The sequence below is a fragment of the Chlorocebus sabaeus genome, chromosome 1 (assembly GCF_047675955.1).
Source record: "Chlorocebus sabaeus isolate Y175 chromosome 1, mChlSab1.0.hap1, whole genome shotgun sequence".
In the NCBI taxonomy this organism is placed as follows: Eukaryota; Metazoa; Chordata; class Mammalia; order Primates; family Cercopithecidae; genus Chlorocebus; species Chlorocebus sabaeus.
Genome location: NC_132904.1, coordinates 21,066,222 through 21,092,287, shown reverse-complemented (window position 1 = coordinate 21,092,287; position 26,066 = coordinate 21,066,222). Strand labels below are relative to the sequence as shown.

At 47.2% G+C, this 26,066-nt stretch overlaps 1 protein-coding gene across 8 annotated transcripts; it reads left to right on the top strand.

Moving 5' to 3' along the window:
* The first annotated feature begins 233 nt into the window (after nt 1-233).
* On the top strand, nt 234-26,066 carry ACCS (1-aminocyclopropane-1-carboxylate synthase homolog (inactive)). Of its 8 annotated transcripts, none has more exons than XM_073017146.1 (15): nt 236-279; nt 1,937-2,083; nt 5,525-5,584; nt 7,706-7,776; nt 8,895-8,964; nt 9,848-9,914; nt 11,611-11,708; nt 12,171-12,248; nt 13,007-13,107; nt 13,754-13,843; nt 15,302-15,386; nt 15,500-15,641; nt 17,500-17,642; nt 17,754-17,907; nt 18,025-18,225. In XM_073017146.1, exons 1-15 carry the CDS (start codon nt 256-258, stop codon nt 18,120-18,122), a joined length of 1,428 nt encoding a protein of 475 aa, XP_072873247.1. In that variant the 5' UTR covers nt 236-255; the 3' UTR covers nt 18,123-18,225. The 8 variants fall into 8 exon arrangements, with proteins under 8 accessions (XP_072873238.1, XP_072873247.1, XP_072873234.1 ...); XM_073017133.1 differs by having other exon boundaries at nt 238-279; nt 1,937-2,224; XM_073017141.1 differs by having other exon boundaries at nt 242-279; nt 1,937-2,224; nt 15,341-15,386.

Below are 26,066 nucleotides of genomic sequence, written 5' to 3'. Positions count from 1 at the left end.
GAGTCTCCCCCAGCTAAGAACCTATGAGGGCTAAAGAAAATCCCCTACAAATAAAAGGGGCAGAAATGACAAGCTGCGATGAAAGGCCACAAGGATGCTCACACCCGAATCTAAAAAGCCCTTTGTTGTGGGCCGCAGCCAAGCATACTTTGGCCAAGAAATTTCTGTGGCTCTAACGTCCTTTGAAAACTGGAGAACCAAGGCCAGGTGGCAGAGGGAGGTGACTGACCCCACCCGGCCCGGCGGCGGCCCCGCATGCGCAGGCCACCCAGAGTGGAGGTAAGAACCAGCGTTCCGCCCCTTCCTTGCTGAAAGGGGCCCCTTTTACTTTTCCCGGTCCTGCGGTCCGACCTCGTGTGCGACCCTTGAAGCGTAGGCCCAGCCGAGACGGCACCCGGCCTGAGCGGCCAGGGAACAAACTGCGCCCTGAGCAGGCCAGGAAGCCCGCCCCGGGGCGGACGGCCCTCAGTTTCCTAGTCGGAACGCAGGGCGGCGCTGTCCTTACCCGCGCATAACAAGCCGGACGGAGGGCGTTTACCGGCGGAGGAAACCGACACGTGATGCGCGCCTGCAGAGTGCCAGCTCCTCCAGCTCCGCCAAGTAGGTGGGATCCCCTACTTTGCAGAGGAGGAAGCCGTTCAGACCTCCGTGTGTGCACTTTGCAAAAGCCTCTGCCCTTCCATCTCGAATCCCTTGGCACCGATCACACTTCCTTCGCCTGGAAACCTGGAGCCGTCTCTCGCGAGACATCCTCCGCCCTGTAGAAGGCCGTTTCGGTTCTTCGTGCACGGTAGCCGCCCCACTTGCGGGATTCCAAGGCCTGCCTAATCGGGAGCGGGTGTGTCTGGCTGTGGATTCACCGCCGTCCCGCTGGACGCCTGGAGGCTCGAACCCCGCCGCTCCCAGATCCCAGGCTTTGCTCCCACCCCGGCTTCCGCCCACGGTGCCGCACTTCCTCGGACCTGGGCTGTCGGGAGAGGCGGAGGTGAGCGCACTCGGGGGAGCCCAGCCAATTTAGAGTCCCCTTGAGAAGACTTTGCAGAGGAAAATTTAACTGCGGGTACCCCCTGAGTTTCTGGTGCACCCGGTGTATCAGAGCTTGTGTTGTGCATCAGGACTGGAAAATTGGCAAGGAGTTACTTATGCTCTAATGATTCATATTTTATTGAACTTTTGTCATCAGCCAGGATTTGTTCTAAGTACTTTATTGTCACTAACCCATGTATTTGTATCTTCACGGCCAAACCGAGGTGATTACTGTTATATCCACTGTGCAGATGAGGAAACTAAACTGGCTTAGAGAAGTGAAGGAGTTCACGCCCGCGGGCAGGAGTAGACCACCCTCTCCTTGGGGTCCACATCTCTTTTCTTCAGGACTGAAGAGGCAGTCACTGGAGCTCTGCCTGGGGTGCCTGCACTTATGGAGACCCCCATTCCTCCCTCCCCTCGGTTCCCACCCACTATCCGCCTCAGACTACCGCATGATCTCATCCTACCCTTTACACCACAAGACCCCCAGGACTCCTAGGGGATGCTCTGCTTTAACTCAAGAAATTTTAACCTGGCATTTGGTAATTGAGGTGAGCAAGGATGGAAGAAGAATGTTGATGACCCTTTAGGCTGCAGAGTGAAAAACTTATGCAGAAGTAGAACACGCTAAAGCAGCAATACATTAAAGTCATATAAATATGGCAAGTGCAGTCCCTGGCACATACTAGGTCCTTAACAGATTTTTCTTGTTGAAGTCATTGCACATATGGTTACAACTAAGGGACACAGGAAGTGATGAGTGCATAAACCTAAAGGAAGGGAGGTTTTTGCATAAACCTAAAGGAAGGGAATAAGAGAAAGGGAACTCCCATGACTCCAACTCCTTTCTGATGCTTGGTGCTGTGGAAATCCCTTGAGCAGGCCTGTGAATTTTGTCTTTTTGCAGATGTTCACACTTCCTCAAAAGGACTTCAGTGCTCCCACCACCTGTCTGGGTCCCACCTGCATGCAGGACCTGGGCAGTAGCCATGGGGATGATCTGGAAGGAGAATGCTCCAGAAAACTGGACCAGAAGCTGCCAGAGCTCCCTGGAGTGGGTGATTCTGCCATGTTCTCCCCTGATACCTCCTACCTGTCCTCTAGAGGAAGAATGATTAAATGGTTCTGGGATTCCGCTGAGGAGGGCTACAGGACCTACCACATGGATGAGTATGATGAGAACAAGAACCCCAGTGTGAGTGAAGCTCCCCTCCCACTGGCACCCGAGAGGGAACTGCAGGGTGGGATACCCTACCTTGACCAATAAGGCAGCATCCAGCCTGCTCTTGTGAGGTTGGAGTTATGGTCCTCTGACCTCCAAGAGGGTTTCTGATGTTGCTTAGAGAGGCTCCAGTGTACTGCCTGGATCAGGAAATGGTCCATTTGGAATACAGGGGACCTTGATTTGTGAGGAAGGAATTCAAGAGCCACACGATGTTCTTCTATGGATTCTGACCCATGACCTGTCAACTGTCCAACTTTAGAGCTAGGGCAGAACTAAGGTTCAGGTCGCAACTGTTTTACTTATAGGTTGTTTATTGCTGAGCTAGTTACTTCACTTCCTTGAATCTTAAATTATCTCTAAAATGAAGTAATGACACCAGGCATGGTGGTTCACGCCTGTAATCCCAGCACTTTGGGAGGCTGAGGCAGAGGGAACACTTGAGGCCAGGAGTTTGAGAGCAGCCTGGGCCACATAGCAAGACCCCATCACCACAAAAAAGTAAAAATAAAAAAATTAGCAGGGTGTGGTGGTGTGCACCTGTGGTCCCAGCTACTGGGGAGGCTGAGGTAGAAGGATTGCTTGAACCTGGAGGTCAACGCTATGGTGAGCCAAGATCACGCCACTGCATTCTAGCCTGGGCAATGGAGTGAGACCCTGTCTCAAAATAACAGCAAACAAACAAAAATAAAATAAAATGGGATAATAATACCTGCTGTGTAGAAGAGTCAAGATTAAATGAGAGCAAGTATATGAAGTTTTTAGCACAGTGCTACTCAATAAATGATAGCAGCTATTATTTCTGTCCCCAATAGAAGCTATTCTCATAATGCCTTCAGAAGTCCGAAAGCTGTTACAGTAACCCTTTAATAATCCTTGTTTGTTGAGCATCTACCATATAGATGTGAACAGAAACAAAGTTCTTATCCTCATAGAGCTCATATTCTAGTTAGGGAGACAGACAGTGAATGGACAGAAAAAATACATATACTATATGGTGGTAAATACTATAGAGAAACATAAACCAGGGTAAAGAAGACAGAGAATGATGGGTGTGCTGGGGATGTTGCTCTTAAGTAGAAGGAGGTCACAGAAGGCTATTTTAATAAGGTGAACATTTGAGCAGAAACCTGGAAAAAGTGAGGGATTGTATTAGTTACCTATTGTTGCATAACAAATGACCTCAAATCTAGCAAGTTAAAACAACAATGCATCATTTCTGGGGTTCAGGAATCCTGGTGGATGCCTCAGGCTCAAGATCTTCTTCTTCTTTTTTTTTTTTTTTTTTGTGACGGAGTGTTGCTGTGTCACCCAGGCTGGAGTGCAGTGGCACGATCTCAGTTCACCACAACCTCTGTCTCCCGGGTTCAAGTGATTCTGCCTCAGCCTCCCGAGTAGCTGGGATTACAGGCGTGTGCCACTGTGCCCGGCTAATTTTTGTATTTTTAGTAAAGATGGGGTTTTGCCGTGTTGGCCAGGCTGGTCACGAACTCCTGACCTCAGGTGATCCGCGTGCCTCAACCTCCCAAAGTGCTGGGATTACAGGCATGAGCCACTGCGCCCGGCCAAGCCACTGTGCCCAGCCACAAGATCTTTTGTGAAGGTGCCACAAAGCTGGGGCTGTGGTCTCATCTGAAAGGTTGACTTGGGGCCAGGGGATTGGGTGGGAGGCTCTACTTCCAATGACACTCTCATGCTTATTGGCAGGCTTCAGTTCTTCTCCATGTGGGCTTCTTCACAGAATTGCCTCATGACATGGTAACTGGATTCTCTCAGGGCAAGTGATTCAAGAGAGAATGAGAGGTCATGGGTACCCAAGATGGCAGCCTTAGACTCTTTATAACCTAACTTCAGAAGTGACATCCCACCCCATCTGCCTATTCTGTTCATTAGAAGCACATTGCTAGGCCCAGCCCACACTCAAGGGGTGTGAATGCCAGGAGGCTGGGACCTTAGAGACTGCCTGCCACAGGGAGTGAGCCATGCAGTTATCTAGGGAAGAGCATTCCCAGTAGAGGGAAGAGCCAGTGCAAAGGCTCCAGGCTTGGGCCATGCTTGACGAGTTCAAGGGACAGCAGAGGGGCCACTGGAGCTGGAATAAAGCCAAAACCAAGATGGGCAGGTGATGGGGTCAGAAAGGTGATAGGGTGGTGGAGGTCATAGATCCTGTAGGGCCCCAGAGGACCTGGTGAGCCTTCTGATTTTGGACAAAGTGGAATAAGAGGTATTCAAAGGAGGAGCAGTGTGGTCTGATTTGGGGTTTGGAAAGATGACTTGGACTGCTGTATGGAGATTTGACTTGGCAGGTAAGAGAATGCACAGAGAGAGGAGGGAAGCTGTTGTAATAATATAGACGAGAAATGATGGTGGCTCATACCAGGGTCCCAGCAGTGGAGGGCGAGACATGGTTGGACTGTGCGTGTGTTTTGAAGTTAGAGCTGCCAGGATGTGTGAATAGATTGGCTCTGTGTGGAGGAGCTTCCCAGCTTGCTTCCCAGGGCATGAAGGAGCACTGCCTTTCATTTTGTCATAGTCTGAGCTCATTCAGGTTTTACTTTTTCATCTTCCTTCCTTCACTTCCCCTGCAGTAACTCAGGGGTCAGCAGTTAGCTGTGAGGCTGCACTGAGTCTCCCTGGGGACTCTGTAAGGGAGAGCTCGGGTTATGCCTGTCAGCCTCTCCTATGACAATAAATGCCTATGGAGTGGGGATCAAGGTATTGTGTAATGTTGCAGGGTCTCCTGGGGGAGTATTTGCACTGGCAAAGGAACCTCTTCTTGATCTACACCCACCTTTGCTTCTGTTCCTGCCAGACTGCCAATATACCCTCTCTCTTCTTTCATTCTGTAAATGTGTATTGAGTCCCACTAAGCCCCTCGAGAGAAACGGCGGTGTCTTCAGCACACATCTGTCCTTCAGGGAGCTTACCCTCAGTACAGGAGATATGGTGTGTATGTCAATCCCTGTGACCTGGGGTGGAAACTGGCCAGTGCTCTAAAGGGGACAGATCAAGAGCTGTGGGATGCAGAAGAAAAGATCCCTTCCAGGTGGCATTATAGGGGGGACTTCCTGGAGGACATGGCATTTGGACAGAGCTTTAGAAATGGGAAGATGGGATCAGGCAGCTGGTCAGAAGGCACACCAAGGAGGGGTGGTTGAAAGGGTGGGGTTGTAGAGAGCTCCCATTTTGCTTTGCTGCCTCCATGGGCTCCTGGAGCCTTTCACTGGCACCCCCCTGCCATGCTAACCCTGCCTCTGTACCTCTCATCTCCAGGGCATCATCAACTTGGGTGTCAGTGAGAACAAACTCTGCTTTGACCTGCTGTCCTGGCGGGTAAGTCCTAGGGCACCTCTGGGGGGCATCACCAGCTCCGAGGAGCTGTCTTCCCTGGGATGCTTTCCCAACAGGAGCCTACTGCTTGGCTCAGTGGCCCTGGCCTGGGAATCAGGAGACCCAGGTTCCAGGCCTACCTTGGGACAGTTTTCTGCGTGTTCTTAAGTGAGTTACTTTCCCCCTCTAGTCCTATTTCTTCATCTCTGCAGACTCTTATTTCACTCAGTCCCTCCTGCTGTGTTGGGTCCCCTGATCTCAGAGGGAAACACTCAATGCTTTGTGATGTAGATATTTAGCAATTAGCTCTTCAGGGGGACAAAAATAAACCCCTGATGTGTAGCTTTGCCAATTTCCATAGTGTAAATACTCCCACCATGGCCAATTTCAACCTTCTCTTGTGATATTACTGCAGGCAGAGTTGGAAGAGAGGTGCATGGGCACACTTAGGTAATATTTTCACCATACAGACACGTAGACAGAACTGACCTCAAAAGCATAGATAGTAAAAGGTACTAGCAAATCAGGAAGCGATGAGGTTTGAGTGCTTAACACCTTTGTTTGTAAGATAATTTATTTCATTGTCCGTTTATATTAATTTGCTTTTTTAAAGTGACTGTTTTAACACAGCTTGAAACATTTCTGAAATTTTATAATCCGATTTCTTGAGTTGGGGTGAGCCATCTTAGCAACCACTGACAATGTCTAATAAATGTGTCTCCCAAGGTGGCAGTGGCAGAGTTTGGGTTTGTAGAGACAGCAATGCTTAACCCAAAGGAGCATATTTCCAAAGGTGAGAAATCTCAACCCCAAGGGGAAGGGCTTATAGGGAATATATTTAATTAATTAATTTATTTGAGATGGAGTCTCGCTCTATTGCCCAGGCAGGAGTGTAGTGGCATGATCTCAGCTCACTACAACCCCCTCCTCCCGGATTCAAGCAATTTTGCCACAGCCTCCTAAGTAGCTGGGATTACAGGCACACACCACCACGCTCGGCTAATTTTTGTATTTTTAGTAGAGACAGGGTTTCATCATTTTGGCCAGGCTGGTCTCGAACTCCTGACTTCGTGTTTTGCCTGCCTCAGCCTCCCAAAGTGCTGGGATTACAGGTGTGAGCCACTGTGCCCGGCCAGGGAATAGATTTTAAAGACCTGTTTTACCTAAAGCCAGCTCCTCCTTCTCAGGCAGCTAAGCACTGAAATAAAAGGTGAGCCACATATAGCAGTTTAAATTTTCTATTAAAAAAATAAAGAGATGCCAGGTAAAAATTAATTTTAATAATATATTTTATTTAGCCCAATATATTCAAAATATGACCATTTCAGCATGTCATCAGTATAAAAATTATTAATGATATATTTTACATACTTTTTTCCTACCAACTTTTCAAAATTCAGTGTGTCTTAATTCAATTGAACCACATTTCAAATGCTCATTTGCCACATGTGGCCAGTGGCTACCATATTGGACATTGTGGCTCTAAGGGAGGAAGGGAGAAAGGGTGAAGGCTGGACCCAGTTATGTAGAAGTGGCTGATTCCTTTTCTTCCTTTTGGCCCCAGTGCGCAAGGCCCCTGCATTGGGCCTTCTTTGACAAAGTGCCTACAATAGTAGGAGTTTCTAACCTAGCACCTGGTCATGGAGTGGGTGGTCTAGAGACTGCTACGTTTTCCAAAGTGTGAGGTCAAGCTGAGCTTACAGGAAGACAGTGGCCTAAGTCCCTGTAGAAGTTGGAGCCAAGACTGAGGTTCTAGCTCTCAGTGTCTTCTGTCGCCCCATGGAGATGCTGATCAGTGTGGTCTCCCGTTACTGCTTCTGCAAACCCACCCCTCCAATTTTTTAGGTGGCAGTGTTGTATAAAGAGTGCCAGACTAGGAGTCAAAAATTTGGGGTTTTTGTCTCAGCTCTGCCACTTGCCAGCTCTGTGACCTTGGCTGAGTGACCTCATTTTTTTGGACCTCAGTTTCCTCACCTGGAACATGGGTATGAGAAAGCTGTCAGTGTCTGCGCCTCTCACGGTTTCTCTGATGAGCAGAACAAGCATTCAGCTTTACCTGCCGTGTGCTGTGGATGCAGGCAGCAGTGCCTGCCCTCAGCCCCGCTCTTCCCTGTCTGTCCCCAGCTGAGTCAGAGCGACATGCAGAGAGTGGAGCCGTCCCTGCTGCAGTACGCTGACTGGAGGGGACATCTGTTGTAAGTAGTTGCCATAGGGTGAGTTTGGCCCCCTGGGGATGTGCGGCAATGTCTGGAGACATTTTTGGTTGTTGTAACTGGGAAGTCAGGTGCTCCTGGCATTTGGTGTGTAGAGGTCAGGGTTGCTGCTAAAGTTCCTACAATGCACAGGACAGCCGCCACCACGAAGAATGACCCGGCCCCGAACATCAGTAGTGGGAGGCTGAGAAAGCCTGCAGTAGGCTGAGGGCCTAGTTCTGGAGACCTGGTGACCTGGGGTCTCCTACCAGTCCCACCTCAGCACAGGGGTCTCTAGTCTGATTTCTGGGAACCTGGCTCTTTAGCATGGGAGGGCCTTCAGGTGAGGAGTCTTTGTCCCTGCTTTGTTGGTAGCTTTAGAGAAACCATAATTGCTGTTGTGGGAGCTGGCTGGGGCCTTTTCCTAATACTAAAAAGGGAGGTGGTAAGTAACACTAATAGTAGCTTGTGCTTATTGAACACTTGCTTGGGGACACTGTTCTAAGTGCTCAGCAGCTGAGCAGGACCTGATCCCAAGACTGATTGCAAAGCATGTGTTCTTCTAATGTAGTCATTAGGATGGTGGGCCCTGGAGTCAGATCACTGGGCTTGAGTGTGGACGGTGCCTCTTACCAGCAAGTGACTTAATTCCTTTAAATCTCAGTTTTTGTTTCTTTGACTGTACAATGGGAATAATAATAATAATAATGATAGTAGTAGCCACATCATAGGATTATTATGGAGAGTAAGTAAAAGTCTTCTAAATAACATTTGTATAAGGTAAATGCTTAAAATATATGAGCAACAATAATGGTGCTAATAGTTATTGTTGTAGTAATAATGTTTATTCGTATAATTAGCTAGATCTCCATACAGAGTGTTACTTTTGATAATCCCTGAAATCTCCTGATTAGGTGCGGTGGGGTGTCCACTGCAATGCATGTGGGTAGTGGGGAGGAGAAAGTGGGTGCTGAGGAGTGGAGACAGATGCACCCACACCCCCATCGTGGGAAATTAGGGAAGAGTGATGGCAGCTGCCTGAGGATTCACCAGAGGAGCTTCGGGATGCACCGTGGGTTGGGGACCATCTGGCAAGCACTGCCTGTTTGTCTTATCTTCAGCCTCCGGGAGGAAGTGGCCAAGTTCCTGTCTTTCTACTGCAAGAGCCCAGCACCACTCAGACCAGAGAATGTGAGTAGCCCCCTCCACTGCTCCTTCCTGTTCTCTTGCCTCCCCTCTCCATCTTTTTCCTTCCTTCCTTCCCCTCTTCCTTCCTTCCCTCCTTCCTTCCTTCCTTCCTTCCTCCCTCCCTCCCTCCCTCCCTCCCTCCCTCTTCCTCCTCCTCCTCCTCCTCCTCCTCCTCCTCCTTCTTCTTCTTTCCTTCTTTTTCCAGACAGACTCTTGTTCCGTCTCCCAGACTGGAATGTAGTGGTGCAATCTTGGCTCACTGCAACCTCTGCCTCTTGTGTTTTAGTGGTTCTTCTGCCTCAGCCTCCCGAGTAGCTGGGATTACAGGTGTGCACCACCATGCCTGGCTAATTTTTGTATTTTTAGTAGAGACGGGGTTTTACTATGTTGGTCAGACTACTCTCAAACTACTGACCTCAAGTAATCTGCCCGCCTTAGCCTCCCAAAGTACTGGGATTACAGGTGTGAGCCACTAAGCCTGGCTTCCATTCCCCACCTCTTGGCTGGCCTGAGGGTAAGTTGGGGTTGAGATCTGCCCTTCACGTAGTTTTGATTTGTTTCAAAGTAGAATTAGGAATACCTTCTCCCTCCTCGATGTTTAGAGTTTGGGTATAATTTCCACCCCATGTTGTTCTGTGGGCCTTCTGCCTCCACACCCTCAGGCAAGACCCTCTTAGTGACCAGCCCCCTCTTCCTGGCTCAGATGATCTGGAGCAAGGTCCACACGGATGAGCTTGGCTGTTAGTCTAGTGGCTTTGTTGTGACAGAGCCCCAGGTGGCACCAAGGCAGGGCCTGATGCTCCCTCTGTGCCGTCCTGGGAGGCTGCGGGTCCCTGCCCACTCCTGGAACTGGTTCATCTTCATCCCTTGGATATGTCACCCTTAGGTGGTTGTCCTGAATGGTGGTGCCTCGCTCTTCTCTGCTCTGGCCACGGTGCTGTGTGAGGCTGGGGGTAAGTGATCTGTGTGGCCTGCCCTGCACTGAGAGCCACATTGTGCCTGCAGGGCCCCCCGTTGCCTGGCCTCAAGGGCTGCAATAGTATGCTTTCAGGCACACTAGAATATACTAGATTGCAGGGGGCGTGAATAAGTGGCTTGACAAAGCACCTGGGGGTCAGCAGTTCCAGGGGAGGTTAGTGTGATGTTAGGGTCCTGGGCTTTCTCTTTGCCATGACCTTGGCTGCTTCATGCTCATAAGGGGGCTGTCACATCCTCACGTGACAGTGTGTCAGGGCATCTTAGAGCAGGAAGAAAGGGATGTGGTCGTGCCGTGCCTGTCTCTTTTTTATGAGGTGATGGGGATAGGGATGCTATTTCCCAGAAGAGGCCACCTTCTGTCATCCTGACCAGAATTGACTCATAAACCTATCTCCAAAATGGTCCCTGGCAAAGGGGACTAAGAAAACCAGGGTTGCCTAAAACCAGATGTGGTTTGTCCCCCAGGGCTAGGGGAAGGCCAACCTTCCTTAGACACGTTGTTGGTCATGCCTGAAAAAACTGGTGCTGTCTTAGCACGGAAGGAAATTGGAATGACTGTTGAGTGGGCAGCCAGCCAGCAATGCCTGCCGCAAGAGCAGATTGTTTTAAGAATCAGTTATGGTCAGGGGTTACTGGTTGCAAGGAAAAGAGACCCATTCACGGTAGCTTAATTAATAATGAGATTATTAGTAACATTTATTGACCCCGTACTGTGTTCCAGGGTCTGGCCTAAGGCTTTATGCAGAGTATTTCATTTAATCCTCACAATACTTCAGTGAGGTTGGTTCTATGATGATCTCCATTTTACAGATGAGGAGACTAAGGCACAGGAGGTTAACTTGTCAAAGTCACACAAAGAGAGGTAGTAACCAGGATTTGAACCATCAAAGAGAGATTCATTGTAAGGATATGATAGGCAATTTTCTGCCCATTCCAGAACAATCAAGAACAGGAACTTTCTAAGCTTCAGTTTCCCCATCTATAAAGTTAGGATATAATAAATAGTACCTACTTTGGAGACTAACTGTCAGGAGCAAATGAGATAAAATAGAAACAAATGTTCAGTGCATTTCCCATCACATCATTAAGTGCTTAGCAAATGTTAGCTGTTAATAATTAGAAAGGGGGCTGTATTAGTCTGTTCTCATGCTGCTAATCAAGACATACCCAAGACTGGGTAATTTATAAAGGAAAGAGGTTTAATGGATTCACAGTTCCACATGGCTGGGGAGGCCTCGCAATCATGGTGGAAGGCGAATGAGGAGCAAAGTCACATCTTACATGGTGGCAGGCAAGAGAGGTTGTGTAGGGGAACTCCCCTCTATAAAACCATCAGATCTTGTGGGACTTACTTCCCTATCACCAGAACAGCACAGGAAAGACCTGCCCCCATGATTCAATTACTTCCCTCCAGGTCCCTCCCATGACACATGGAAATTATGGGAGCTATAATTCAAGATAAGATTTGGGTGGGGACACAGCCAAACCATATCAGGGGCTGATCTCAGTGGATCCAAGCTTTCCAAAGTGTTTTGGGAGTTGAGAGTGCAAGCATGCCCCAAATGGTCCCCAAGGAAGTTAAAGGCTTGGAGAGGGAGTGGGGACAGTGGACAGAGGGTCTGGGGTGTTCTGGCCAGAAAGTGACAGGCCGTCACCCACTCCTGCCCCCAGAGGCTTTCCTGATCCCCACCCCTTACTATGGCGCCATCACACAGCACGTGTGTCTCTACGGCAACGTCCGACTGGCCTATGTCTACTTGGACAGTGAGGTAAGAGTCTTGGCTTCCCAGGTAGAACTGGGGCGTGCCTGTGGTCAGGAGTTTCCTGAGTCTGAATTTGAGGGTGGTCCATGCTGAAGGCTCTGGGGTTGTGATGAGTAGGGAATGGAGCCTTGTGTTGCCACATGGCTGCCTGTGCCTGGGATCCCCAGTGGCTCCAAAGTTCCAGTCTCTGAGATCCCTGGGGATGAGGTAGAAGCCAAGAGCCAGACCCAGAAACAGCGAGGTGGGAACAGAGCAGGGCAGACCTAAGCATAGCACCCGAGAGTGATGAGGGGTCCCTGAAGTGATGGGGTGGGGGTGGAAGGCAGTAAGTGGGGGGCCCACCTGCTTTTCCAGAGACTCCTCTGAGAGGCTGGGGTTTACAGGGGGGGAGAGGCCTGAGAGTTCATGTGTGTTTTGGGGGCAGTGGTCACTGAATGTGGCTGGTGGCTCTGATGGGTCTTTTTCCAGGTCACTGGGCTAGACACACGCCCCTTCCAGCTCACAGTGGAGAAGCTGGAGATGGCCCTGCGAGAAGCTCACTCTGAGGTCTGGGGATCAAATCAAACCCGAGGCTGGGAGTGGGTGGGTCTGAGCAGGGCCTGGACCCCTCTTCTTGTGGCTGATCTCCTCCCAGGAGTAGGGTTGGTACCCAGTGATGAGGACAGACAGGTAGGGTGGTGGCACAGAATTATTCTGGGAGTCAGGCGGAACCCTGCCCAGGGAGGGTCTTCCCTTTCAAAACAGACTCTTAGACCTCAGTTCACAGAGAATCAACCAGGGAACGTCACTAAGGATACCCCCATCGCTGATCCATCTGATTCTGGTTCAGTGGGTCAAGTGTGGCATGTAGGAGTCTGTGGTTTAACGAGTCTCCCTGGTCATTTGAGGGGGCAATCTTGCTCACTTTGAGGGGACCTGAGGACTCCCAAAGAAGAGCAGAGACCAGTATTCCAGTGATTCCTTTCCCACCTACTTTTCAAAAATCGACTTAATTTTTGTACTTCGGTCATGAAAGCTATACACGCTCACTGTAGGAATTTTGAAACTGCAAAAGGCCCACCCAAAATTCTACCAGCAAAGGTAACCTACTGGCCTGTGGACACATTTCTCTCTGGTCCTTGGCCTCTGCCTTTATCTGATTCTGCAGATGTAATTCTGTGTCCCGCTTGTTTGCTTCATGTTGTGTTATGAACATGTCCCCCTCAAATCTCCCTGGGAGCCTTCCAGTGACCAGCCCCCTTTGACTGTGTGGCTCTGGCCTTGGGGAAGAGCTGAGGGTCACCTACCCTAATGGATGGTTTCAGGGTGTGAAGGTAAAAGGCCTCATCCTCATCAACCCCCAGAACCCTCTGGGTGACATCTACTCCCCGGAAGAGCTGCAGGAGTACCTGGTATTTGCCAAGAGGTGAGGTACCCCACACTGGCCCCGACACAGTGTCTGGGCAGCCTGGGGTTCCAATGTGGGTTTGGTGCAGGTTTTTCTACTCTCTTCACCCCACTGTGGGCTGCTACTTGCTTTGGCCCTTCCTTGGCAGTAGAGTGGGGAAGCAGGGATTTGTGGGATGCCATTCCTCTTTCTCTTTGGCTCTTTATAACCATAGCTATCAATTATCGCACACTCTAGGGGCCAGGCACCATGCTAAGCACTTTATGTGCCTCATACAATCCTCACAACAAACCTGTCAGGTACTGATGCTGTTATCACACCCAGCTCACTGAGCCTTCGAGTGGTCAAGTGAGGGGTGGAGCCAGACTTGAACCTGGGTCTCTCTGTCTTGAGCTCTTGTGCATGCCCCTGCCCCTGCATGGAGGTGCCCGAGGGCTCCCTTTCTCCCCTACAGTGCTTCAAAAGCTCCTCTGTCACCTGCTCTATATGTATGGCTTTCTGTTGGAAAAATAGGTCAAAGAAAGGTGTTCTGGGAAAAACAAGTTTGGTAACCTGGGGCTAGACCCCGGCCCCTCTGGTTTTCTCATGTGTTGCCTCCCCACCCTGCGGGACGCATTTGCCCTACACACTAAGTCTCTCCTCCCCACCCCCTGCCTCACCCCAGGCACAAGCTGCATGTGATTGTGGATGAGGTCTACATGCTGTCCGTGTTTGAGGAGTCAGTTGGGTACCGCAGTGTCCTAAGCCTGGAAAGGTGAGGCTCCCCGACTCAGCTAATTCCCTCAGCCCCTGTTATCCCAGGAGCCCCGACCACTTTCTAGCTCAGCCCAGGGGTCATGACCTGCCCAGAGCAATTCCATTTCCACCCAGCTGATCCCACTGGTCCTCAGATCTCCTAATGAGAAGCAGGGAGGGTTGGGCTAAATTAGTGATTTTCAAGTTATTCTGTGGAATTTCTGAGAACTCCAACAAGAAGCCTCAGGATTCCTTAAGTTAGGGCTGAATGGATGGGAAATTGACCTCTTTGCTGTTTCCTTTACCTCCAGAGTTGCTCCAGTTTTATTCTTTCATTCATTCATTTACTCACTCATTCATTCACTCAGCACCTCTGGAGCCCCTTGCATGTGCCAGACACCTCTGGATATTTACATTTTGGGGATTTTCATTAGGTTTACTGTAAGCAAAGCATTTGTGGCCAGAATACCTTTGGGAACACTTGGAGCAGATCATCCTCAAGGCACACTGGCCCATGCCTGTAATCCCAGCACTTTGGGAGGCCAAGGTGGGAGGATTGCATGAGCCCAGGAGTTTGAGACCATCCTGGGCAACAAAGAGAGACTCTGTTTCTATGGGAAAAAAAAAGAAAGTGGGGATCAGATCATGTGTGCCGTCTGTGAATCTGACCTTCAGGAATTCTAACAGTTCCTGCTGTTTGTCCAGAACCTTCAGCCCTGCCAAGTCCTTTCCATTAGCCTTCTCTACTCATCTTCACAAAGCCTTGAGGAGTGAATGGAGCATGGATTGTGAATCCCATCTATTTTTTGGATTAGGAAAGTGAGGCACAGACAAAAAGTGATTGTCCATGATCCTTGGTTAGTCATTAACAAAAAAAATTATTGAGCATCGATTTCATGGCAGGCGCTGTGCTAAGTGCTGGAGATACAACAGTGAACAGGAAAGACATAGGCCCTTCCTGTGTGGAACTTTAATTTCTAGCCAGAAAAAAACATTTTAGCAGCTAAATGCACATCCAGCCATTGGATTATGGCCATGATGAATGCTGAAAGGGAGAGTCCAGGGAGCTGTGAGAGGATCTGTTTAGGGTACCTGATTGGCCTTGTCCCACGGGGAGTGGTTAGGGAAAGTCTCTTTGATGAGTGACATTTGAGCTAGGCTCTAGATCAGGGGCCAGCAAACTTTTCCTGCAAAGGCCAGATGGTAAATATTTTAGGCTTTCCAGGCCATATGCTCTCTCAGTCAACTTTGCCACAGACACTGTGTAAATGAATGAGTTCCGATAAAACTTTATTTACAAAAAACAGGCAGCAGTCTAGGTTTGGCCCACAGGCAGTCATTTGCTGACCCCTGCTCTAAAGGATGCATGGGAATGGGTGGTTCAAAGAGATGAAACCAGGGCTTGTCCCGGAACCAAAACTAGATTCTACCACCCATCTCTTCATTTGTTCAACCAAACACGTGTGGGTTCCCATAGTTCTGTGTTGCCTCTGTTCCCATGCCGTGCTCTCTGCAGGCTGCCTGACCCCCAGAGGACCCACGTGATGTGGGCAACCAGCAAGGTGAGTTCCTGGCTGGCCCTGGGGGTGTCAGGAGGGTGGGAGGGCAGGGAGGTGGGTGGAAGCAGCTTCCTCCATGGAGGGCTGGCCACCACCTAGGGTGCTTCTTCCTGCAGGATTTCGGGATGTCTGGGCTCCGCTTTGGCACACTGTACACAGAAAACCAGGATGTGGCCACTGCCGTGGCTTCCCTCTGCCGCTACCACGGCCTCAGTGGCTTGGTCCAGTACCAGATGGCACAGCTGCTGCGGGACCGTGGTGACTGCCTGGGCCTGGTGACCTGAAAATGGGAGGAGGGTTGGAGGCATCCTGGGAACAGCCAGGAATCATAGATGCTTCTCGTATGAGAAGAATTTAGGGTTGGGTTAGAGAGTACCAGCTCTGGACCCAGACTGGGTCCATACCCTATTTGGTCACTTCCTGGCCATGCGGCACTTTGCTTCACCTCTTTATCTGTATGAGCCTCAGTTTCCTCATCTGTAAAGCAGGGATCATAATGGTACCTGTCCTGTAACAGGTTAGTGTGATTTGTAATTCAATTAGAATAGTGCCTGGCATATAATAGGCACTTGATTAATGTGAACTCATTATGATTAGCTGAGAGCACTTAAAAAACAGAGCAGGGTCGAGCATGGTGGCTCATGCCTGTAATTTCAGCACTTTGGGAGGCTGAGGTGGAAGGATCACTTGAGCCTGTGAGGTTGAGGCTACAGTGAGCCTTCGTCATGCCACTGCACTCCCGCTTGGGTGAGAGAGTAAGACCATGTCTTTAACAACAACAACAACACAAACAGAGCAGAAGCTTGTAAGGAAAAATCGTTGTAATGGAAGTATGTCTCTTCCTGTGAATCTGTTCTATTCCTGGATTCAAATAGTGAGTTTAAATAGCAAAGGTTACCTGTCAATGCCACCATTTACTGCGCCTGGCAAATGCACCTGCTGTATCATCTCATTCTCTTTAGAATCCTAGGAAGCAAGAATTCCTATATTTTCCTTATTATTTTACAGATGAGGAAAATGAGGACCAGATACTACCCCACTCACTATAGTAGCTAAAATTTTTAAAATAGTGACAACATCAAGTATTGACAAAGATAAGGAGCAGCTGGAAATCTCACACATTGCTGGTAGGAGTGTAAGTAGTTCAGCCACTTTGGAAAAAAATTCAGCAGTTTCTTATAAAGGTAAACATACACTTGCCAAGTGATTCAGCAATCCTCCTCCTAGATATTGACCTTGATGGTCACACAAAAACCTCTGCTTTATTCATCATCACCCATAACTGGTGCTTTATTCATAATCACCCATAACTGGAAACAACCCAAATGTCCTTCCACAGATGTGTGGATGCGAAAACCATGGTCCATCCACTCAATGGAACACTACTCTGCAATAAAATCCATAGCAACATGAGATAGTTTCAAAGGAATCGTGCTGAGTGAAAGCAGCTAGCCTTAAAAGATTACATGCTATATAATTCCAATTCGATGACATTCTGGAAAAGGCAAAACTGTAGTGATGGAGAACAGATCTGTGCTTGCAGGGAAGGGGCCAGTGTGACTATAAACAGCATCAGGGTGTTCTTTAGGATGGTGGAACTGTTCAGCATCCTGACTATGGTGGTGGTTACATAAACATATATGTATATTAGAATTCTTAGAACTGTATGGCAACAACAAAAAGTACAAACAATGAGGGTCAGAGAGGTGAAGTTGCCCAAGGACCCACCCTTGTCATTGGCCACACTGGGATCTGAACCTTGGTCGGTGGGACCAAGGTTCACTCAAAGGATCACTCTGGAACTTTAGAACTAGATAAACTTTGGGTTTGATTCTTTATCCTGGGTGACTTTGTGCTCTGGACTCCTGAGGGAGTGTGGGACCTGGAGCTGTCAGGGCTGAGTATCTAGGTTTAAGGTGCTTTACATTGAACACTGAATTTCCATCCCATCTTGACCTCCCCTTCATAATCCTCCCCACCACAGCAGCCAGCTAGAGGAGGGACTCAACAGCATCCTGGCAGCTTGTGGCCTTTTTCTTTACAGCATTTAGACTAGCGGGACCAAGTAGAGGGTTGATGGGAGATTGATCTTCTGGCCTCTCTTTCACCCAAACAGACTGGATCAACCAGGTGTACCTGCCGGAAAACCATGCCCGGCTCAAGGCTGCCCACACCTACGTCTCGGAAGAGCTCAGGGCGTTGGGGATCCCCTTCTTGAGTCGTGGGGCAGGCTTCTTCATCTGGGTTGACTTGAGAAAGGTAATGCCGGTGGAGGTGCGGGCTGGGAGGGAGTTTCAGGCCTCCCTTCAGCAGGTGAGGGGCAGTTGTGAGGGGTCTCAGCTGTGTCCTGAGCCCCTTCCACCCTCTCAGTACCTGCCCAAGGGCACCTTTGAGGAGGAAATGCTGCTCTGGCGCCGCTTTTTGGACAACAAGGTGCTGCTGTCCTTTGGCAAGGCCTTCGAGTGTAAAGAGCCTGGTTGGTTTCGCTTTGTCTTCTCAGACCAGGCCCACCGGCTTTGCCTGGGTGAGCAGCCTGCCTTCCCAACCCAGTCCTAACTGCAGCCTTCACTCTGGCCTCTGCTTGTTTGTCCCCACCCACCTGGCCATCAGTGCCAACTGGCCCCTCACTTCCCCTTCCCAGGGATGCAGAGGGTCCGGCAGGTGCTTGCAGGCAAATCCCAAGTGGCTGAAGACCCCGCTCCCTCTCAGAGCCAGGAGCCAAGTGACCAACGCAGGTGAGCTGGTCATTGCTTCGTGGCCAGAGGGCCCAGCAGCCACTGTGGACCTGGGGCGTTCCAGGGCTGCAGAAGACCGACTGTGGATGTGCCATTTGCCAGGAAGGTATCTAACTTGGCTTTGCGCCCAAAGAACTGTTTCTTGCCTTTTGCTGTAGCCGTGAGAAACTCCTTAAGCTATGGTTCAGCCTGGGCCCTCCCTCTCTCCTATTAAACAAAACTAGGAGAGTCCAGATGTCTCCATTGTGAGTTATTTAGAATGGAGGAGTCGTGACTGCTTCTAACCAGAGCCTCGGCCCTCCTGAGGATGTGAAAAGAAAACAAACAACCTGTACCTTCTTTCTGATATCATCATCATTCCTCTTTCTTTGTCGCCATGGAAACAAGTCAAAGGAACAGCACATACAGGAGAGTGTGCAGAAAAATAAAAAAAAGTGATAACTTCCAAACTCCGAGGAGAATGGAATGAATGTTGTTGGTTCAGATTGTTCTCCCCATGTTTAGGACAGTTAGGCTCACAGCACACCGGGATCCTGGGACCGTCTTCTGCTTGGGACGAGGTGAACAGGACTCTATGGTGGAAGTCAGGAGAGGCATGTTTATGGGAGTTGAAGTGGTCCCTCAATCTCCAGGAAACTCCTTCTCCCTCTCTCTTTGAAAGAGCTGCCTTCATTGATGTCCCCAAAGCAGAGTGACCTAGTGTTGGTCGTTGGAAGATTTGGTGCTGCAACCCTGAACTGAGGCTGCTATGAGGCCAGGCTAACCAAGGCTGGCTTTTCTACTGTAAGGAGCAGATGAGGGCCACCTACCCCATTTTCAGGGGTGCCTTAATTCAGAGGCTAAATGAGCTTCTAGATCTGACCATAAAGCTGTGTGCTGAGGAGCCTTCCCATGTGCTGACACTCCTGATTGGAAGCCGATGCTTTCCTTCTTTCTTTTTTTTTTTTTTTTTGAGACGGAGTCTCACTTTTTTGCCCAGGCTGGAGTGCAGTGGCATAATCTCGGCTCACTGCAACCTCCACCTCCCAGGTTCAAGCAATTCTCCTGCCTCCACCTTCTGAGTAGTTGGGATTACAGGTACCTGCCACCATGCCCGGCTGATAATTGTATTTTTAGTAGAGATGAGATTTTGCCATGTTGGCCAGGCTGGTCTCGAACTCCTGACTTCAGGTGATCCATCCACCTTGGTCTCCTAAGTGTTGGAATTACAGGCGTGAGCCACCGTGCCAGGCCTCAGACTTCTTTTTGAGATCACTTTTCTTTTGCCTGGAGTATAGCACTTCAGTGTCCTTTGGTGAGGGTCTGCTGATGATAAACTCTCAGTTTTTGCTCGTCTGTATTTTGCTCTATTTTGTTTTATTTCATTTCATTTGAGACACAGTCTCACTCTGTTGCCCAGGCTACAGTGCAATGGTGTGATCTTTGTTCACTGCAACCTCTGCCTCGCATGTTCGAGTGATTCTCATGCCTCAGCCTCCCAAGTAGCTGGAATTACAGACACACGCCACCATGCCTAGCTAATTTGTAATTTTAGTAGAGACAGGTTTTCACCATGTTGGCCAGGCTGGTCTCGAACTCCCGACCTCAGGTGATCCGCCTGCGTTGGCCTCCCAAAGTGCTGGGATTACAGGCATGAGCCACCACTCCTGGCTTGCTCTATTGTTGAAAGAATTTCACTGAGTATAGGATTCCAGGTTAATAGTTATTTTCTGACTTGCATTGTTCCTGTCAAGTAGTCAGCTATCAGTCTGTGGCTTCTTCAAAGGTGATCTGTTTCCTCTGTCTCAATGCCTTTGAAACTTACTCTCATCATTGATGTTATACAGTGTTATTATTATATATCTTGATGGGTTTTTTTTTACTGATCTTATTTTGGGTATTGGGATTCTTGCATCTGTGGATTCTTTCAGCAGCTCTGGAAAGTTCTCATCAAATATTTCTTCTGCTTCATTCTCCCTCTTCTCTCCCTCTGGAATTCCTATTAAATGTATGATATAGATCAACTTGCTCTGTCTTCATGTCTTCTAATCTCTTTTTCATATTTTCTTTCTCATCTTTCTGTGCTACATTCAGGGTAATTTGTTTTGGTCTATTTTTCCATTTAATAATTCTTTCTTTAGCTGAGTCTAATCTACTTTAATCTATTTGAGTTTTAAATTTAAGCAAATATATTTTTATTAGTAGAAGTTCTAAAAGTTATTCTTTATACCTCAAGCTTGTTTATTAATTTCAATAAGCATAATGATAATAATAATAAGTTTATTTTTTGAGACAGAGTCTCACTCTGTTTCCCAGGCTGGAATGCTGGAGTGCAGTGGCATGATCTCAGCTCAATGCAACCTCTGCCTCCCAGGTTCAAGTGATTCTCCTGCCTCAGCCTCCAATGTAGATAGGATTACAGGTGTGCACCACTATGCCTGGCTAATTTTTGGCATTTTTAGTAGAGATGGGGTTTTGCCATGTTGGCCAGGTTGATCTTGAACTCCTGGCCTCAAGTGGTCCGCCTGCCTCAGCCTCCCAAAGTGTTGGGATTACAGGCAGGACCCACCATACCTGGCCAATTACTTTTATATATCTCTATGCATCTTTCTATGTATGTATGTATGTATGTATGTATGTATGTATGTATGTATTTCTAGTATTCCAGTGTCTGAAATCTTTGCTGGTTTGTTTCTGCTATGCTATCTGATGCCTTGATTCTTTGTGGGTTTAGTGATTTTTTTTGGTGAGCTGTTCGTTTTTGGGGGAAATTTATTTGTTGGAATTGTTTCAAGTCTTAGATGAAGACAGATTCCTCAAGAGAGTTTTTGTGTTTATTTCTACCAGGCAACTAGAGGCAATGCCAGTCTTCAAACTAAATGTTTAGCTTTTTTTTTTTTTTTTTTTTGCCATCAGCTGCTGTGAATTTGGTCTGGAAATCTAGTCTGGCAAGAGCCAGCTTTTGGTTACAGCTTCTCAGGTTAACTTCCCTCCTTTAACACCAAGCTTTGAGACAGCTTTCCTTGCAGTCTTTTGAAGAGGGAGGAAAAGATGTGATTCTGGTTTAGTCTCATTCTGTGGAGTTCGCTTTTTGGAGTCCTGGCTTTATTGGAGAAGAGTTTCCTATTAGATTTCTCATCTTTGGTCAGCCTCTAGGAGATTGGGAAAATAGAAGCTCAAGATCATTGTTTTCGCAAATGCCTCAAGATGTATCATAGTTGTCACTCAGTCCCATGCCTGATCATTCCTTTTTGTTCCAGCTAATGCATGTGCTTGTGAAAATTGTGTGTGTGTGTGTGTTTTCTTTTTTTCTTTTTTTGAGATGGAGTTTTGCTCTTGCTGTTCAGGCTGGAGTGCAATGGTGCAATCCTGGCTTACTGCAACCTCCATCTCCTGGGTTCAAGTGAGTCTCCAGCCTCAGCCTCCCAAGTAGTTGGGACTACAGGCGCCCACCACCACAACCGGCTAATTTTGTGTGTGTATGTGTGTGTGTGTGTGTGTGTGTTTGGTAGAGATGGGGTTTCACCATGTTGGCCAGGCTGGTCATGAACTGACCTTAGATGATCTTCCTGCCTTGGCTTACCAAAGTGCTGGGATTACAGGCGTGAGCCACCATGCCCGGCCTGAACATTGTGTTTTTAACTCAGCATTGTTACTAGTTTTCAGTGTATGTGGTAGGGAGAGGGGGTCTTCCTTACTGTAAATGACTACGTGAGCTTTGCGTTTGCACTCTCATTTAATCCTGACTTCATCACAAGGCAAATATTGCTGTCCTGGTTATATTTTTAAGTAGAATTTCCATGGTGTATATCTTTTCACTATCAGGAATAATGCTGCTGTGAACATTATTGAATATGACTTTTTGGAACACATGTATACACATTTCCTTTCGGTATGTACCTGCTAGATGATGGGGTAAGCTCGGCTTTAGTAAATACTGCCTGTTTCCTAATATGATTCTACTGATGTATAGAAGTGTATAAAAATTCTATTAGCTTCTCATCCTTGCCAACTTTTAGGTATTATCAGGTAAAAAAGGTATGTAGCGGTATCTCATTGTAGGCTGGGCATGGTGGCTCATGCCTGTAATCCCAGCACTTTGGGAGGCCGAGGTGGGTGGGTCACCTGAGGTCAGGAGCTCAAGACCAGCCTGGCGAACATGGTGAAACCCTGTCTCTATTAAAAATACAAAAATTATCTGGGTGTGGTGGCAGGCACCTGTAATCCCAGGTACTCAGGAGGCTGAGGCAAGAGAATCACTTGAACCCAGGAGGCGGAGGTTGTAGTGAACCGGGATTGCGCCACTGCACTCCAGCCTGGGTGACGTAGCGAGACTCTGTCTGAAAAAAAGAAAAAGAAGCATCTCTTTGTAGTTTGCATTTTCTCTTCTGGTAAAAAAAACCCATGTAACATTTATCATTTTAACCAATTTTAAGTGTATACTTCAGTAATGTTAAGTACATTCCCAGTATGGTTAAACAGATCTCCAGGAGTTTTTCGTCCTGCAAAACTGAATCTCTATACCAGTTAAACCACTCTTCCTGCTCTCTTCCTCTCAGCTCTTGGTAACCACTATTCTACCTTTTGTTTCTATGAATATGACTACTTTAGATACTTCCTGTAAGTGGAGTCACACAATATTGGTCCTTTTGTGAATGACTTATTTCACTTCGCATAATGTCCTTATGGCTTATTCATGTCATAGCATTTGATAGGCTATCTTTTCTTGTTAAGGCTGAATAATATTCCATTATGTGTCTACGCCTTATTTATCGTTCACCTATCCATGTTCATTATGTTGCTATCTCCTGTTGGCTATTGTGAATAGTGCTGCTGACAGAGCAGGAGCATCGCCATCTTGGACAAGCACTGTCATTTTAAAGTTCACATTGATCCAAAACTGCCCAAATCCGAAGGGCATCAGTCTAATGGCTAAGGTAAGCGTGACCATAAACCACAAGTTACATTTCTGACCAGAAACATTCCAAACCCCTCCTTGACTAGAGACATGTCAGCCCCGAGATAACCTCTTCTCCATCAGGAGAGATGTCAGCTCCAAGATCACCTCCCCTCTGGCCAGAGACATTCCAACCCCACCATAAACTTCTCCCTTACACAGAAACATTCCAAACCTGTGATAAGGTGTCTCTTCCTGAACCCTTAAATAATCTTAGACTGTGAGAGAACACGCTCCTGACTGAAATCATCCAGAAGCCCCTCTCAGGTTTATTCTCCAAAATAAACCTCTTTGACTATTGAGCCACTTTTCATGTTTCTTTCCTCTTTCTTTAACTCATATACTGCTATGAACATGGGTGTGCAACTATCTCTTGAAGACCCTGCTTTAAATGCTTTTGGGTATATACCCAGAATTGGAATTGTTGGGTCATATGGTCATTCCATTCTTAATTTTTTTAGGAACCATCATACTGTTTTCCATAGCAGTTGCACTATTTTACAGTCCTACCGACAGTGCACAAGGATTCCAATTTCTCCATGTTCTCACTAGCACTTGCTTATGTTTTTGTTGTTGTTGTTTTAAGATGGGGTCTTGCTCTGTTGCCCAGGCTGGAGTGCAGTGGCATTGTCTCGGCTCACTGCAACCTCTGCATCCCAGGCTCAAGAGATTCTCCTGCCTCAGCCTCCCAAGTAGCTGGGATTACAGGCATGCACCACCATACCTGGCTAATTTTTGTATTTTAGTAGAGATGAGGTTTCACCATGTTGGCTAGGCTAGTCTTGAACTGTTGACCTCAAGTGATTTGCCCACCTCAGCCTCCCAAAGTGCTGGGATTACAGGCATGAGCCATCTCACTGGCCTTATATTTTTTTCGATAGCTATCCTAATAGATATGAGACAATATCTCATTGTGGTTTCGATTTGCATTTCTCTGATAGTTAGTGATGTTTAGCATCTTTTCATATGCTTGTTGGCCATTTGCAGATCCTCAGTGGAGATATCTCTATTCCATGCGGTTTGCATTTTCTGCTGCTAATGATATTAAGCAGGTTTTCATATGTGTATTGCCCTTTTATGTGTATTCTTTTATGTGGTGTTTGTTTAAGAATTTTGCTCATTTAAAAAATTGTCTTTTTCTAATTGAAGTGTAGCTGTTCTTTATATATCCTGGAAATGAGTCCTTTGTCAGATACCTTTAAATTATCAACATTCATAGTTAACGAAGTCTAAATTTTATATTCTTTATCCTCTACCTGAACATGAAATGACCTCAGAACATTGAGCTCTTACTCCTTTACTTTCATTTCATGTGATATTGTTGACTGGTATATTAGTTACACCTAGTTTTTTTTTTTTTTTTGGAAATGGAGTCTTGCCCTGTCACCCAGGCTGGAGTACAATGGTGCGATCTTGTCTCACTGCAACTTCCGCCTCCCGGGTTCAAGCTATTTTCCTGCCTCAGCCTCCTGAGTAGCTGGGATTACAGGTGTGCGCCACCATGCCCGGCTTATTTTTGTATTTTTAGTAGAGACAGGGTTTCACCATGTTGGCCAGGCTGGTCTCAAACTCCTGACCTCAGGAGATCCACCTGCCTCTGCCGCCCAAATTGCTGGGATTACATAAGCATGAGCCACCATGCCCAGCCCTAGTTTTTAAGTTTCTAAATTATTTTTCTAGTTTCACACAGTCAGTATTTGTTTTGATTTACCCACAGGTTTATCAATTTCATTGTTTCCTAGCCCTACTTCATTGCAGTACTTCCTTTTGGTTTTAATTTTTTTCTTCCTGAAATACATTCTTAAGAAGTTCCTTTAGGAAGGATCTATTGATGGTAATCTCTTTCTATTTGTGTTTGTCTAAGATATCTTCGCTTCCCTGTTATTCTTCAAAGATGCTTTTACTGGGTATACAATTATGCATCATTAACTATTGTCCTCTCAGCATTTTTACCATGATTTTATGGCTGTAGGTTTTTGTTGTGGAGAAGTCTGCTGTTAATCTCATTGTTAGTTCATTGCAGGTGATCATCTCTGCTCAATTTTGGAAAATTCATAGCTATGATATCCTTGGATTTTACCTTCACCTCATTTTCTCTATTCCCTCCTTTTAGATATGTGCCATTTTCTTCATCTATCCTCACCCTCTCTTAACTTCTCTTTCCTATATTTAATTCCTTTGTTTCCTGCCTTTCAGATCTGTTGTTGTTTCTAACCTACTATTTATGCATTGAGTTTTCAATTTCGATGTTTATATTTAGTACATTTTCAGTCTCCTTGGTCTTTTAAAAATATAACATCTTATTTCTTTGTAATGTTTTATATTTCACTTTAAGTCTTTGAGTGCTATAAACATACTTGTTTTATATTTATATATCATAATTCAGTTATATATTGTTATTGGGGGTTAAATTTCTGCTGTTTGTGATTTCTGCTGACTCTTGTTCATGGTGGTTTGTTTTCTCATATGCTTTGTGGTTCTGAAATGTGAGTTTACATTTGTCAGGGTTTTATTTGTCAGAATCCTAGGCAGCTTGTGTTGGAGACGTGGGCCTCCAGAGGGGATTTATGTTTCCTTCTGTTGCGTGTCTTTGGGTGCTACCAACCTGGGAATACTGTATGTTACTATCTTGGCTTGGAGCTTCCTAGACCATGCTGGTAGTATAAATTCAAACCCCAGATGGTCATAAAGCTTGATGGTTATGAACTGAATGTTCATCCCCTCCCACACCTCATTCATATATTGAAGTCCACCTGATGTGATGATATTTGGAGGTGGGGCCTTTGGGATGTAATTAGGTCTTGAGGGTGGAATCCTCACGAATGGGATTAGTGCCCTGAAAATAAGAGATACAGAAAGGCCTTTTTCTCCACCATATGAGAATACAGCAAAAAGGTAACCCTCTGCAAACCAGGAAAAGAGCCCTCACCAGGAACCAAATTGGCCAGCACCTTGATCTTGGACTTCCCCACTTCTAGAGCTGGGAGAAATAAATTCCTGTTGTTTAAGCCA

What these genes read in the sequence shown, in the direction of transcription:
- ACCS (XM_073017137.1), top strand. Translation starts at nt 256, where the DNA reads ATGCGCAGGCCACCCAGAGTGGAG. An exon ending in CACCACTCAGACCAGAGAAT is followed by an intron (nt 8,965 to 9,847) that starts GTGAGTAGCCCC and finishes TGTCACCCTTAG; the next exon opens with GTGGTTGTCCTGAATGGTGG. An exon ending in TCTGGGTTGACTTGAGAAAG is followed by an intron (nt 17,643 to 18,024) that starts GTAATGCCGGTG and finishes TCCCCTTCCCAG; the next exon opens with GGATGCAGAGGGTCCGGCAG.